General features: G+C 41.9%; 1 protein-coding gene across 10 annotated transcripts in view; it reads right to left on the bottom strand.

Annotated features, from left to right (window-relative positions):
* Positions 1-15,777, bottom strand: part of FTO (FTO alpha-ketoglutarate dependent dioxygenase) — a 352,285-nt gene that overhangs the window by 136,117 nt on the left and 200,391 nt on the right. The window contains exon 9 of one of the 10 annotated variants that reach the window (XM_046682392.1): positions 5,774-5,863. The exons of the other annotated variants lie outside the window; for them this stretch is intronic. Coding sequence (XP_046538348.1) covers positions 5,809-5,863 — 55 coding nt within the window. The 3' untranslated portion in view covers positions 5,774-5,808. Of the gene's footprint in view, positions 1-5,773; positions 5,864-15,777 lie in introns of those variants that run through there. 10 annotated transcript variants of the gene reach the window in all.

Below are 15,777 nucleotides of genomic sequence, written 5' to 3'. Positions count from 1 at the left end.
TTAACCAATGCCCCTGCTGCCTCTCTGCTGGCTCAGCGGCCTGTGAGCCCCACTGCGAAGGCTGCAGGGAGGCCAAGTTGCACACCTGACCCCAGCTGAAAGGGTGGAGGCTCTTTACTCCACCTCTTAAACTTGTGAGCCTTTCCTCTCACCTGTTAGCACAGCAGGGCCCTTTCTAAATGCACGCCCTCTCTGGAGTTCTGCACTTAATTTTTAGGGCGGGCTACATCCCTCTGACCTTTTCTCCTCAACCTTAACATTCATTGATCAGTACGTTCAGGGATAGTTATCTCACTAACCCAGGTTTCAGGGCTCGTCAAGGTACATCATCTTACCTTAAATGACAAGGTAACGTCGTTTCACTATAGAAAAAGATCCAAAACCCTATTCACATGCTGCGGTACGTTTAGGGGAAAAAATCACGCTTCTTTCCAAATGAAAGACCCATCCATAGGTTGCCATGTATCTAACACATCCCTTAAAAGAAGATTATTTCTTTGCCCCACAGAGAAATCAGAGAATAATGAATTTCGCTTGATGGTGATTTCAACAACTCTAGTTACTAACTCTGGATTCTTAAGATGTGGTCAAGTAGATCCATTTTCCCCCTTTTTCCCTTGTCTCTTTTACATTTTAAAATGGGTAGGGAAGAAAACTATGAGCCATCTTCACGTAGCTCAACAATCTATGAACACCCAGTCCTTGGCAAGCTTTGGGGCGAGCTCCCGGGCATCACACTTTCTGCAGGGCCCCAGGCTTCATTATTAAGTTTGAAACTATGGGTGAAGGAAAAAAAATGCCCTTATTTTACAGATGCGCATGGGGCAGCTACTCCAGGGTATTTTACTAGTTCAATATGGTAAAAGAAATCAGCCATAGCTGGCACCACCACACATTGTTTCAGAAAAATGCACTGTGGAGAACTGACAGTGTACCTATAATTTTAAAAGATTTGCTCATTTAAACCAACCGACAGCATTTTCTGCCACATAATGGAGAAATTCACAGGATGCTGGGCCCCCTCATGGCTTCTGTGGCTATAAAAGCCCCTTCATGCTGGATTTTTTATATTTGGTAAATTAATAGTTTACTGTTCCAAGATTCCTACGTGTTTATATTATTGCTTTTCTAACATAAAAGTTTGCAGTTGTTATGGAAACATATGGTAACATTTGCTGCTAAATTTTAAATGCATTTTCTACCCCTGTTACACACCTGAAATGAAGCCAAAAACTCTCTTTGCTTTACATTAGAGTGAAATTCAAACTGGTCTGGGTGACTATAAATGGTTACTGTTTGTCTTGGCTCCTACCTGTATCAGATTTAGACTGAGGAATCTTAGGGAAGAAATTACACGGGATAAAATGGATATTTCTAAATTACAAGGCCTGCAATTCCAGTGGCTCCAAATATCAGCTTTCTGTTTCATCTCAGCCTGCCAGAAAGAAAACGGGGAGGCTGGACAATAAACGATCGACAACATTTACTCTCTCGAGCCGAAACCTTCTTGTTTTGATTATACTGCAGGAGGAGGCTGCAGATCCTGACCAGTCAGTCTTGTTAGCAAATTAAATGGTTGTAGATTACAGTGGTGCAAGACATGAGTTTTAGCCCCTGGCTTCACCTTGAAATGACAAAAGTATATAAATTCTTCCAACCCATTTTGTTCTGCAATTTTCCTCTTTGAGTGCCTCACAATTCTTGAGTAATTGTTCATGATGACTCTTGGCCCGTGGGGAGGTTGGCTTGGACAGGTTTGCTAAGTGGCCCAATTCCTCATTTCTCCGTACCTTAACACCTCGCCCAAGTATGGCTTCCTTACTCAGTGTAACTCGTCATAAATACTACTGAAGAAAACTAAGCACTTTGGCGTGGAAAAATATCAGATGAGAAAGACAGATGAGAATTCTTGCCTGTTTGAGCATTTTTCTGGGACTTTAAATTAAGAAACCAAGAGTCACAGAAGACCTCCAAAGACGTGTGTTCGGTCTTGCTCTGGGACCTGGGAGACCTAATTCCCACCTCCATCTTGGTGCTGTGGGCTGTGTTCTTTTATTCATTTCAGCACATTTGTTAAGAGTTGAGATTAACTTTCATAGGTTAACTGTCTGTCTTTTCTTTCTGGGAATATGACCATGCTATTTGCTAAAGAGTCTCACTTTAAGTTTCAGACAAGATTAGATATTGTTTCTATATATCTGAAGTGAATGGGGAAAAGAATTCTGATGCTTTTCTAAGGACAGAAATACGATAAGTTGTCAAAGACTCTGCTCCATAGACACTATGTAGGAAGAAATCTGTGTCACTGGTCCCCAGTTGTACATGTTCAGACGGTTCTACGGCATAACTGAAAAAGTAAGGTCATCTTCTCCTTGCACCTCCCCCTCTTTTTTTCATTTATTCAGATAAAGAATTTCAGGTTCTCAGGCATCTCTTCTAGTACACAGCCAGGGTGCTCTCTAAGGTAGGCAAGGGCTCAGAATACAGTCACAGCAGGGCCCAATCAGCAGCACAGGTTAGAGCCCTCACAAAACATGGATGACTACTACATTACTACGTTATGCATAATTACATATGTAAATAATATACATACAAATTACATACCATTTCTATAATATATATTACTATAGGCAGTGTTGCATGTTTTCATGGTCCTCCATCTTTCTTTTTCTTTAGAAAACAGACAGAGGGTAATATTTCTTAATTCATCAAGATGTAGAAAAATGCGATGATTCGGAAGAAGATACTAGAACCTCACCTCCTGGACTCCAGTCCTGGTTTGGCCACTTATAACCTGTGCTATCTTGGGGACATGCCCTAGCCTTTCTGAGCCTTGGTTATCATAACTGTAAGATGGAGATAAAAGCAGCACTCCCTTCACTGGGTTGACACGAAGAATAAACAAGGAAATATGAGTAAAACACAGAATAGTACCTGGCATACAGTAAAGATTCCTTGGAAGTTAGCTGCTGTTATTAATTATGGTGATGATGTGATAATCACCTTCTTCTTTATAATCTGTAGCATAATTATGATTGAGATAAATGTTTCTTGCTCCCTCCAGTTTGTCAGGTCTGCGTTTCCCAGGCTTTGATGATGGGATCCACCATCACGATTTTTAGTGATGTCCATGAACTACCTACATTATTACAGTGCTGCCATTTTTCTTTAAATCGACTTAGAAAATTTTTTTTAAACTTTACAGACTGACTTTAGTCTTGTCCTCAATAATATTACTTGCAAATCATGGATCCAAATGCTAATTATGCTTTTCTAATCTAATGCAAAATATGTAACTTTTAAAATAAAAGTATTCATCACTGTATTACAAAATTATCTTGTGTGTCACCAGGAGCATGTGTATTATACTTCCGGAACCTCTGAGCTAGGCCTTGGCACATTCCAGAAGGGGCTAACTATGCGACTGGGAAACATTTTCAATTGGACAGAAACCCACCACGACAACTCTCCGCGTGGACAATACATAGCCTTTGCAAGGGACTGAACGTGGGTGACTGCAGCGAAGCTTACTTCCCTTGGCACATGTTCAGCTCTGAGTCCTGTCTCGGTGCTAAAGGACTGAAAATAATTCCCTTTCATTAGCCTAAGTTCCTAGTAATGTGAGCATTGTGTTGGTGGGTACATTGCCGACAGGGTGAGCCCCTTGTGAAAGAAAAAAATGACACTGTATCCAGAGGTCTCATCCAATCTCTGCAGCCCGGATTAAACGTATTTTGACCCCTGCGCTAACCCAATTTCAGTTGATACATTTGGTACAAGAAAAGATTAATTACTTATGAAAAACAAGCTAACATCTCTACAGCAAATATATTATCGCTATATAGAACAGGACATAAAGGTTTGCACTTGCATCATTAGCTCAGCTATAATAAATGAGACACTCTATGTGATGCATAATACGGTAAAGAAAACACAGCTGTTTGCTTCTGTAGGGAGGACATAGGTGCACCGCATCTGAGTCTGCAAATACTAATAAGCCCTCAACAACAAAGCCACATCCCTCCCAACAGCAATGGCTGAGAAGCATTATCCATGGATAATTAACTATGTCAGGACACTGAGGTCCTAACATGAGGTCCTCATAATTCCCCACTAAGGGAAAGACAGTAAAACGTTATTATAATATATTACTAATATTTAATAAGACGACTGTTCTATTTGTGTGTTACTAATGCGAGCGGTACGTTACAGCAGCACGTGAATTATGACTAGTTCTTCTGAGCACTCTATCACTCCAAGGGCAAAGCAGCCCTTCAAGCTCAAGCACTGGAGAGAAATACTCCCACTTGGGATTAAAATTTTTTAAACGTATTTGCAATTTGTTCTGTTTATTTTCCCTCTGATCACACGAACATATCTACAGCGGACGTTTATCACTGGAAAAGCCATCACTAAAATGACCGATATTGAGGAAGCTCAGAGCTACACACGTGTAAACCATTTCTAGTGCACTCATCTGATCCTCAGAAGAGTCCACCGTTTTGCTTTCTCCAACTGTCTTGGTCATTTTGAGACTCTCCCCTGTAACACAAAGTATTTAAATTTCTCAGTAACAAGGCTTTCTGACGCTTGAAGACAAAAGCCCCTCTCCATTTATTAAGACGACCTCCTACTGTGTGGGGATGCTCTTTACCTCATAATTAAAATAGCACCTGAACAGGACCATCTGTGAGTGTGGATTAAGTTTTTACAAAATGTGAATATCCCTCATTTTTTTCCCTGCCAAATGCCTTAAACCTCACACATATTTTGTGTGACATACCAAAAAAAAAAAAAAAAAAAGATGCTTAAATAAACTTTTACTCCCCGCAAAAAACAGAAAATGAAAGTAGATAGGGTAAACATTTTGCTTTTCCCTGCAATCTTCCATGCATCAACAAAATCAATAAATGAATGTACAGCTCTTTAATTTGCTCAAAGAACGAATGAACTGTCAAGCTTTGCTTTCCGTTTCTAGGATTCTGTCAGTTTATGGCAACCCAGAGATAGTTTGCCACTTAATTTTCCTCTTCCTTTTTCAAATGCACACATTTTGGAAAAGATATTATTTATACAAAAGGCTGCCAAGACATTGGGTTAGGATGGATTTGGATACACAGACTATTTCACAAGCTAGTCTTATTCAACCAAAATAAAGTCTCTTTGGGAGTTTTCTGCACAAACTGCAAATCCATAAATGCAAAGATTATAAACATTGATACAGACATTTCTTCCAGAGGGTTTTCTGACCTGATGTTAACTTTGCATTAGAAATTCATGTTTCTTTAGAAATGTTGGCTTATTTTAGTGAAATGGTTCCTTTGGTACAACTGGGGCTGTGATGTCAATCTGGCTCCATTCTAATAACCCTTATGAAATATTTACAATGAAATTTAACCACGCATGCGTAACAGCTGACTTTCATGGCAGCCAAGGTTTAGGCTTACTTTTTTTCTTTTTATTAAAGGAAAGAAACAGTTTTTATATTTTCCTTTTCTACAGAAGATCAAACCCACGTGTATTTGACAACTTCCCAGACCATACCTCCATGTGGCCATCAGTCTGGAGCAGTGAGACTAAAAGATTATTCCGACCACAAGACATCTTTGTGCCATGAAAGAACGGCTAGGTTTCCTCATGGTGGGGCTGGGAATAAGGCGCAAACTCGAGGGTGTAACAGGAGAACGGTGATCGCTAGCAATGGAGTTCCTGCCCTCCCTTCCAGAGAATCAAACTCTTCTCAGATTCAAAATGGCCGACATTTTTGCAGACACCCTTTTTATGGTGACAATGAGTACCATATACACCTCATTCACTGTTGAAAACTTTCATATGCTTTCTCTGTAAAAGGAAGGATGAAAGCCTGCCAAGTCAAAGACAAAAAAATACATACAATTATTTCCCCCAAGTGAGAACCTACATGGAGTAGAATAATGTCACAAGGTCACAGGAGGCAGTACCAAGAGTGCATTCCGGACTCCTGGCCAGGGTCACTGCCTCTATTCTCGAGAAGCGTGAGAAGGCTGAGAAGATTTCTCATTTGAAGCAGGCGGGACTGCCATTCTATACCAGAATCCTATCCACACCATCCAGTCTCCAGACATCTATTGATTAGCCTGAATAAGAGGCACAAATATTTGAACTATTGCCAACATTTAAATAGTTAGGAGACTTTATAAGCACACACATCCAATGTGGATTTTCCACTTCTCATGAAAATGCAGATGACCTGGGAGCAGAAACCCAGCCTCCTTGCTGCTGCCCAGTTCAGGCAGAGTGTGAACTCCCTGGTCACCTCAGTCCCCCTCTCTGGCTTCACTCCTCTAGGTTACCTTCCAGGCCCTGCAGATATTTGCGTTTGCAACCCTTGTCTGAATTCACTAGAAAACTCACAAATAGCCAAGTATCATGCCACTTTGTCAAGAGCTCAGAAGAACCTTCCTCAAGAAAGCCCAGTGCCTCCTTGGGCACGATTTCACCATTCCAGGTGCCCTCCTAACCCCTCAGAACCAGGCCTCCTTCTCTTAGTTAGACAGCCCAGATGGAATGGCCTGAGGTGCCCTGGGTACAAAGGCTAGTACAGGTGTGAACACACACACACACATACAAATCCTCAGAAACACACAAGGAGAAATCCCCAGCTCAGGGAATGGCCAGCTTCCTTCACAAGGCAGGTTCTCAACCCACCACCCAGGCTGGTCCTGCCTGTGTGTGCTTCACTCCAACCCGTGCTTAGACTTACACATTCAGGCACCCTTTCTCAACGCACTCTCTCTGACTTTTCTGCCACAGCTCATTTCCAACACTGCTAGAAGATGCTGTGCTTAATACAGCTCCCAATTCTCAGAGGCCCCCTCAAAGCTTTTAAAGCGAGCATAACATGCAGAATTTCAAATGAAGAACCAACAGCAGAAAGATCATTTACAGTAGCTATACAAACAAGCTAAATGAAAGACTTGTGTTCAGTCATTAAAAATAATAATGCTAAAGCCCCGAGGGCTGAAATGTAAAGTTTAGACTTCGTGTGAAGAAACAGAAAAGGAGTGTGTTTATTATCCCAATATGATAACCTGCTAATTTATTTAGCAGGCGATTTTAGAGTATGTTCGTTTACAGTGAAATCTCACTTTATCAGATTATATGAAAAATCACAACCACAAATCAAATGCTCATTCAAGCCCAGGGCTTCTGCAAGACAGAAATCACTGGGCGAGACCAGCAAGGGGCTGCTGGGAGGTGCTGCCGCTAATAACTGCTGCCTGCTACTCTTGTGGCTCCCTGGACCAAGCCCAGAGTTAGTTATAGAGTTATCTCGCTCACACTTTGCAGATGATGCCTAACATCATGACAACAGAGAAGAGGAAAGGTCTCCGGACCTGCCTACCTACAACAAGTTTCTGTAAGGTAATGAATACAGACAGCTTGGGGACCATCCACCTGCGCTGCCTGCCTCTTCCTGCCTGCAGAGTGAACCCACCAGGGACTGGCAGAAGGTACTTGTCTGACAGGGCCAGGACAGCCCTTCTCCTCAGTGACAGCCCGGGCCTACCCTCTTCAACCTGACCCACCGTAATTCCTTCACAATGCGGCAGTGAGGCAGCTGACAGTAGCAGCTGCAGCTCCTAAGCGAGATGGATGGAATTTTCATAACTAGTTCCCCAAGTTACATTTTACCTTCAAGATAATTTATGAGCTGCTCTGGAGCCTTGAAGAGACAATATGCTTGCCATAAAATTAACTGTAACAGTCTTGTAGGTTATAATTAACACTGGGAGGGTAGCACCAACTGGATGAAACACATGGCGTAATTGATGGTGGAACTGGAAATGAAGCAGGCTAACAATATCATTACTGTGCACACTGCCTTAGCAAAACCGATGCTTTCCGAGGGTTAATTACAATCGCCTTCCAGGGCCCATATTCTGCTAGGGAAGAGGCCAGAGCTGGGCAGGGGGGTGGAGATTTTGCTGGCAAGGCCACAGGGCACCTGGATGGATACAGAGGCTGTCGACCGTCTGGAAAGAGAGGCATGCCGAACCATGAGCCGTGCCGAGCATCTGGCCGTGTGCTTCCTGGAGTTCAGACCGATCCCTACACAACCCTGCCTTGCAGACATGACTTCATTTTCTTAGTAAATAGACTCTTTTTCAGTGAAGAAAAAGATATGGATAAAAAGAAGAGAATGAGAACTTCTAAAATGCCCTTCAAAGGCTTACGATATTTATTTAGAATATAACAGAACTGAGATGCTTTTCAACTTAACATGGGCATACCTAGTAAAAAGTTAAGGCGGTCCACTACACCCACAGGTTTATGAAGCTAAAACGAGCCCTCTTGAGCACGCCTTCCTGAGGAGAGTACGGAGAGAAAGCTAATCCGAAAAGTCGTGTCCATCATTCCCAGCTTGGAAATGTATGGTACTAAATAGTCTGATCAATACCTGAAAAATACTGAATATTTTAAACACACTGGAATCACTCAAATAATCTCAATGAGCAAGGTTAAAGTGACTGACCTATTTTGGGGTTTTGATTTGTTAGTTTTGTTTTTTGTCCTAGGACAAGATACTGAAAATCATTCTGATAAATGATGCAACAGTGTCCCCTACAGGCCAACAGAGCTGTTCCTTAGCCCCTCCCCCCATCACTTCCTCAACTGAAAGCCAGAGGTAAACTTTATCTGTAACCTAGACTATACATTACAGAGTCAATTTGTAAACTACACTGGGGACACCCCTGAGATAGAATAAAATTACTATTCTTCATGGGCGGTACATTGCTTGCTAGATATAAACATATTGTACCGCTGGTGATTTACCTGTTACAGAGTAGATCCATTGCTACCCGTTCACCTTAAGGGAACCTACTCAAATCAGCCTTGACTAACCCAGGCCCAAAATTACTCCACTTAAAGGATTTACAAGATTCTTGGAGGCTAAACTTTGATGTTCTCATCTGCCCCCTACTCTTCCATCTTCTAAAAGATTGTAACCAACACAAAAGAAATGGCATAGCTATAAAGGCAGTAACTTTCCTTTAAACGATTTATGTAGGGAGATTTATAAAAGCATGAGCTAGAAACTACTTCTTTATAGAGAGAGATGCACCTACAACTACAAAGTGTGAAACATGTTTATGTACCAGAGGAAATAAACATTTACAGACACACCCCCGGCACATCTCCACACTGAGAAGGATGCCGGAAGGTCTCTCTAAGCCCGGTACTGCGAGACCTGAGTTGAGTACTGTGTGAACCACAGGAGTAAAGCCTTGTAGCTGCTCTTGTAGTGGCCATACAGCGCACGGTCTGAGCTGGGCTGTCTTGGTTTAAACTCCATCTCCGCTACTTAATAGCTGTGTTATCTTGGGCAAATTACTCTGCATCTCTACGCCTCCATTTTCTCACTTTATAAAGCATTGAAAACTGTCTGGCACCTAGCGAGTTCTCAATAAATGCTAGCTGCTATAATTGTTAAAATTAGTACAACTGCAGATTCCAAGGATAGTGGAAGTAGAAGGGTAAAAGCCATCAGGAAGAACACCTACCCTTCCTTTAGCTGCTCCCTGGGGTCTAACTTAAGAGAGTCGTACCTTGTCAGAGCTAGAGGATGCCTTCAAGGTCATCTGGATCAAGGCACTTTAGATGAAGTTGCTGAGATCCAGAGTGTCTGTGACATGCCCAGAGTCTATAGCTGGGGTACGATTCAAACTGGAATTCAGCATCCGTCTGTCAATCTCCGGGGCAGTGCTTAGTGCAGGGCCTGGCACAGGACGAGCTCTGTCTACCATTCCTCCCTACCAATCAGCAACATCAGGCCCCAGCATTTCACATGAGGGCATGCTCTCAAAGGAGAGGCCAGTGTGGATGAGAGTGGGTGGGTTGATTCTTGACTTTTTCGTTTTGTGCTGAAGAAGATGACAGGTCATTTTTATTGAACACCTAGTATGTTACAGGTACTCACTCTAGGGGTTTTATAAAGAATCCCTTAATCAGCCCTATGAAATAGGTTCCATTATTATTGCCGGTGCAAGTTATAAATGAGAAAATTGAGGTTCAGAGGGGTTAAGTAACTTGTCTAGTTATAATCTATAATAGTAACTTGCCTGCAGTCATAGAAGTGGATCCAAGATTCAAACCCAGGCAATCTGACTCAGAATCTATGCTCCCAATCACTACGCCGTATTAGTGAAATTTACTCTGAAAGAAAACATTTTTTCCCCATTTAACATTGAGAAAGAGGTCCCACTGCAGAGAAGGCAGACCCGATTTTATCCTATGACCCATAATCACGTATAGATTTCTCCCCTATTTCTCACTCATTATTTGGAGACAAATAGCTCCCGACCCACACAGCTTCACAGTGGAGCAGGATTCCCCACAGTGTCTGGGCATATAAGGAGAGTCACACAAGAACACTTCAGGAAAACCTGCCTCTTCCTTCCCCAGGACAAGGCTTTCCACAGAATCCTGACTTCACCCTTCCATAGCACTTACGATACTACACTGTATGGCACATTTCCTCTAGTCAAGTGCCACCCATCTCTATAACCCCAGGGCCTACAGTAGAGTCTGCTACCAGGGACGCGCTCGCTGAACGCTGGCTGCATCGGCATACGCCAGAGAGCTCCCTCACAGTACCCACCCCCATTTATTAAGTTCTTGAGTATCTATCACACGTAATCCCCCAACACCTACGAGATGGGTACAGGTTCCCCAGTTCTCTCTTAAAAGATATTTGAGAATATAACATGGCCTGAACTTAAGCCTTCCTTAAAGTGAAGGCCTTCAAGGAGACACATGTTTTTGAAGTCACTGGGAACCTGGGTGCAGGTTATCTAAGGAGAAATTTATGTTGTGGATCCCCTAAGATGGTATTCCTCAGAACACTGGTATTCCATGACTATCTCACAAATATGACCCACCAGAACGAGAAATGCAAGTTTTATAACAAGAGACCATTTTATGATGAAGATCAGAAAAGAAAATTTTATATCTTTATCTCAACTGAATGACCTTATTTTGGTTCTGCTGGGTGTTGTCGAATACGCAGGATGTGACAACTACGTACGTTTTTAAAAACAGTTCTGTCATCCCAGTAGAATATAAGCTCCATGAAAGAATTTGCATCAGCTTTGTTCACTGCTGTATTTCCAGGACCTGGAACCGTGCTTGGCAAATAGTAGGCACTTAATAAGTATTTGCTGAATAAATAAATGAATGAATCAATGTTTTCTCAAAAAGTTCAAGACTATAACAAACAGCCAGCAACCAATCACAGTCAGAAACCACCAGGAGCAGAGCTCACACTGAAGCCGATGTGTTGATTTTATAAATAAGATGTGCAGAAGTCAATTGGCTTTTGTCCCCCATAAAACTGTTCAAATAATGACAGTAACAATGGTAATAACATTAACAACACTTGCCTCCTTAAGATAAGTTGCTGTATCTTGGAGAAAAGGTAACCCTATCTCTAGACTCATTTAATCTTTGCTCTAAATTTATACAATGTTTCAATTCCTACACATTTATGAGGAGGTTTTATGGAGTTATCAGGTTTTATGTAGTAATCTGGTCCAGAGACACAAAGGACATTCTTCTGCTAAGGGCAGCAGAAAGCAGAGACTGCAATTATTAAAGGAGATGAGACAGATGCATTAAAAAAGAAAGACATCGATGGCAACTAGCAGGCCAGTGCCTCCCTGCTCCTCCCTGCAGTCTCCTGCACATATTCCTCATGACCACCCCCCACTTCCCACCCCACCCCCACTGCAAACAAATGCAGCTAGCTGGAGTGGACAGCTACTGACCTGCAGATGTGGCAACTTCTAGTTCCCAACTAACCCTGCCAAAAGCAGGAGCCACTCTCTCTAGCATGAATGAATGTTGTCTCGGAAGATAATTACATCAGCCTCATTATCCCACAGCCCATCCTCAAGGCTAGTGATTCCTCTTTTGGTGATCACAACTCCCTAGGGTGGAAAACAAATTCTGGCCCAAATGTCAAGTCACCAAGGCTGATGCTCACCACTGACATCATTATAGCTACATCAGGACATCAGCAGGTAACCAGAGTCGGTGAAATATGGACTTGAAGCCACATTTAGCCTCAGCTGTTCCCCTCCTGGTCTGAAACCCGTCCCCTCCTTCAGAGGAGTATCCCCAGAGAGGCCTCGCTCCCTCCCCTTGTTTTTCCTTCCCTCACCCAGTTCTATTCCACCTCCAGGAAGGGCAGGGGATCAGGAATGGCTGGCTCAGGGATGAGACCATGTTTTTTTTGTCCTGGTCCCAGCTCAGTTCCATAGTGTTCACTTCTGGGCTCTTCCTCAGCTACCCCTGAGTGAGCACGTAGTGTCCTTCCTCCTTCATGCGGGAAGCAATGGTCGGGGTGCTGTCTTGGGACTTACAACACCAGCAAACTGTGCGTCAGAGATCTCTCGTTCTATCCAATTTCATGGTTTCCATCTCTGGCAAGGTTAGATGAATACATACCCAAACAAGCCACAGGCCAACATCTCAAATGGCCATTACCCTTCAAAATTAAGAATGAATACCAAGTACTTCTAAATCCAGGAATGGGCTGAGAGGAAAGCGATTTTATTCAGTCAGCCACTGAATAACCCTGAGTGCAGGGCACTCTTCTAGAGGCAGGGGACGTCTGCTGAGCAGGCAGCAAGGGGACATACCCCTACTCGTGCAGGGCACTGTTCCAAGGGAGGAGTCAGCTGCAGGTACAACGATGTGGGGTGCAGGTAAACAGCTGGCGGACAGAAAAATACTCCGCCCCAGTGACATTTACATTCTGGTAGCAAACACACAAATGTAAACACAGAATCAAGTACAAATATAATACATGTCAGGTTACTCCTCTTCATAAGCTTCTAACAAACTATTAAGTTCCCTTGGAGCAGACTCCATTGCTAAGCCATCTTTCAGTTTCCTACAGTGCCTCACACAAAAAAGAATGAAAATCTGCATGAAAGCCATTGGGCTCTTACTAACCTTCCCCTGCATTAAACTATAAATTATTTCAGAGTTGCGTCTGTTTCATAATCATCTTGATATTTCCCATAGCGTTTAGTTACCTGTACATAATAAGCACTCAATAAATAATAGTTAATTGCCGAACTGGACAGGGCCAACTTGTCGGTTTTGAGTATAATTCAGGCCTGCCACGAGGTAAAAGGAGAGACTAGAAATCCAAAGATAAAACCTTCATGCGCTAGTCTTAGAGCCAGAGTTGATCCACACAAGTAATTTACACGAATTGTTTTGCTTATTCTGTCCAGACCAGAGTTCTGAAGCTGATTCACTTGGAAAAGAAGTCTTATTCATTACAAGATGTTGTAACAACTAAATTTTGGAGCCCTAACAAAGATGCCTGAAGTGGATCCATCCTGGAGGCAAGTTGGTTGGGGTTGTGAAGAACAGGAGGATGGTCAGTCACAAGATAGTAGTTTTACTTATCCAGAAAAATTGCTAACTTGTCAGTTTTTTGAGCTGCCAAAGACCAATACGGGGAAGTCATGTCTGTAAGGCCATCTAGGTCAAGGGAGTTACTTTAACTGGAAGTAAGTAGTTCTAAAAGCTTTTCTAGGCAACTTCCATGAATATTTTTTTAAACTGTTCTCAGAACCATTTTAAAGCTCCCTGGGCCCAAATGAAGCTGTCTACTGTGGGAATTCAGTAAGTCCTGTTTGAGTCTAGAAGTTGAGGGGCTATAAGTGGACAGAGTTTCCATTTAATTGGGCTACATTCCTACACAGGAAATGGCATAGCTGTACTCTCATGACGGCTTTACGTGGAACTCCATTTGGTCAACAAGCCCAACACCCCTAACGGGCTCGTCACCTCCTTACGATTGACAGGAGTGGTAAGTCCTTAAGTCTGCCACAGTGTAAAATTTCCTAATAAAAAACTAGGTCTTAAATAAACACATAAAAAGATGCTCAACATCATTAGTCATCAGGGAAATGCAAAGAAAACCACAGCGATACCACTAGGATGTCTATAATTGAAAAAAAAAAGGAAAATAATAAGTGTTGATAAGTTGTGGAAAAGTTGGAACCTTTGTGTACTACTGGTAGGAATGTAAAATGGTGCAGCAGATGTGGACAACAGTCTGGAAATGTCTCAAAAAGGTGAACATAGCATTACCATATGACTTAGCAATTTCATTCCTAGGTATACACTCAAAGGAACTGAAAACATTCACTCAAAAACCTGTACGTGAATGTACAGAGCAGTATTATTCATAATGCTTTCCAAAAAGTAGATTGTTTCCAAAAAGTGGAAACAATCCAAATGTCCATCAACCAACGAATGGGTAAATAAAATGTGGTCTAGCCACACAATGGAATATTACTTGGCCATAACAAGCAATGAAATACTGATATGCTACAATATCATTACGCTAAATGAAATCATTACACTAAATGAAAGACGCCAGATACAAAAGGCCACATATGGTATGATTCCATTCATACGAAATGTCCAGAATAGGCAAATCTATGGAGACAGAAGGTAAATTAGTGGTTGTCAGGGACTCTGAGGAGAAAGGGGAACTAAGAGTGGCTGTTAATAGGTCCAGGGTTTCATTTTGGGGTAAGAGAAATGTTCTGGAATTGGATAACGTTGCATAATCTTGTAAATACACTAAAAAAAATCACTTAACTGTACACTTTTAAATGATTAGTTTTATGTTATATGAATTATATCTCAATTTTTAAAACCCTAATGGCCTGGCTTTCATCTTATTTTTGCATTCGACCTTACTTAGCAAAAATGTAAAGGCACTACTTGAAAGTTAAAAAGCACAGTTAATTCTAAAAGTGCCCCTCATCTCTCTGCATTATCCTTCACCCAGCTTTCTGCTCACCGTAAATCCCCATGAACAAACATACTCAAGTCAAAACCTAAGATGACAAATTTGCTAACTTTGGGTAAGGTTTAGAAGCTTTTTATTTCTATTTTAAATATAATTATTGTCTGAGTGAGGCTTGTATTATGTAGACAATGTAGTTCAATATAAGGGGTTTCCAACAGTACAGCAATGCCAGTCTTCAAAATACATCTCCAATTCAATGCTTTCCTGAGAGGGTTAGAGCAACCTGCCTCTCTCTTGCGGAAACAATGGCTCCACCTCCTTCCTTTTCACTGCCCTCCACAGCCTCTTTCTAGGAACTGGCTAAAGTCACATTCCCAGAGACATACTTAAATGGGCTGCTGAGCACATTCTCTCTCATGCAGAGTATCTCATGCAGTATTTGGTATATAATAGTACACAAAATATGAAAAAATGCCTATTGAATAAAATCTTTCTTGTTTCAGAAAGTAGCGTCGTGGGATGTGCTAACCGGCCCTGACGAAGAGTGCAGAGCTTTGTGAACTCCAATGTCACTGGTCAGAAACCAGGCCACTCACTGTTCACAGGACGCTGGGAGACAGCTTTAGATAGATGACTTTATCAAATTAACAGTGAGTGGACATATAGCTTGTGACCCACTAACTGTTGGCACTAATTAGCATCGCTGTGATGTTTCTTTGAAAAAGGAATGAAGAAAGGAACAAACATATCTACTCAATTAAGTGCTTTCTTCTTATTTTTACAGGAAAACTGCCAAATTGTAGCAAGAATAAAACAGTGTGCAAGAGTCACATGCATAGTCAGTATCAAAAGGTGCACAATGTTCAGTGGCCAAGTGCTGAAATGGATCACACTTTTTTTGTAAAGCATTTTCTCTACAACTTGATTTACCTACATTCTCTAAATTGAGCAAC

The sequence above is a fragment of the Equus quagga genome, chromosome 13, assembly GCF_021613505.1.
Source record: "Equus quagga isolate Etosha38 chromosome 13, UCLA_HA_Equagga_1.0, whole genome shotgun sequence".
NCBI lineage: Eukaryota > Metazoa > Chordata > Mammalia > Perissodactyla > Equidae > Equus > Equus quagga.
Note: the sequence above shows the minus strand (reverse complement) of the source record. Positions and strands in the feature narration are given on the sequence as shown.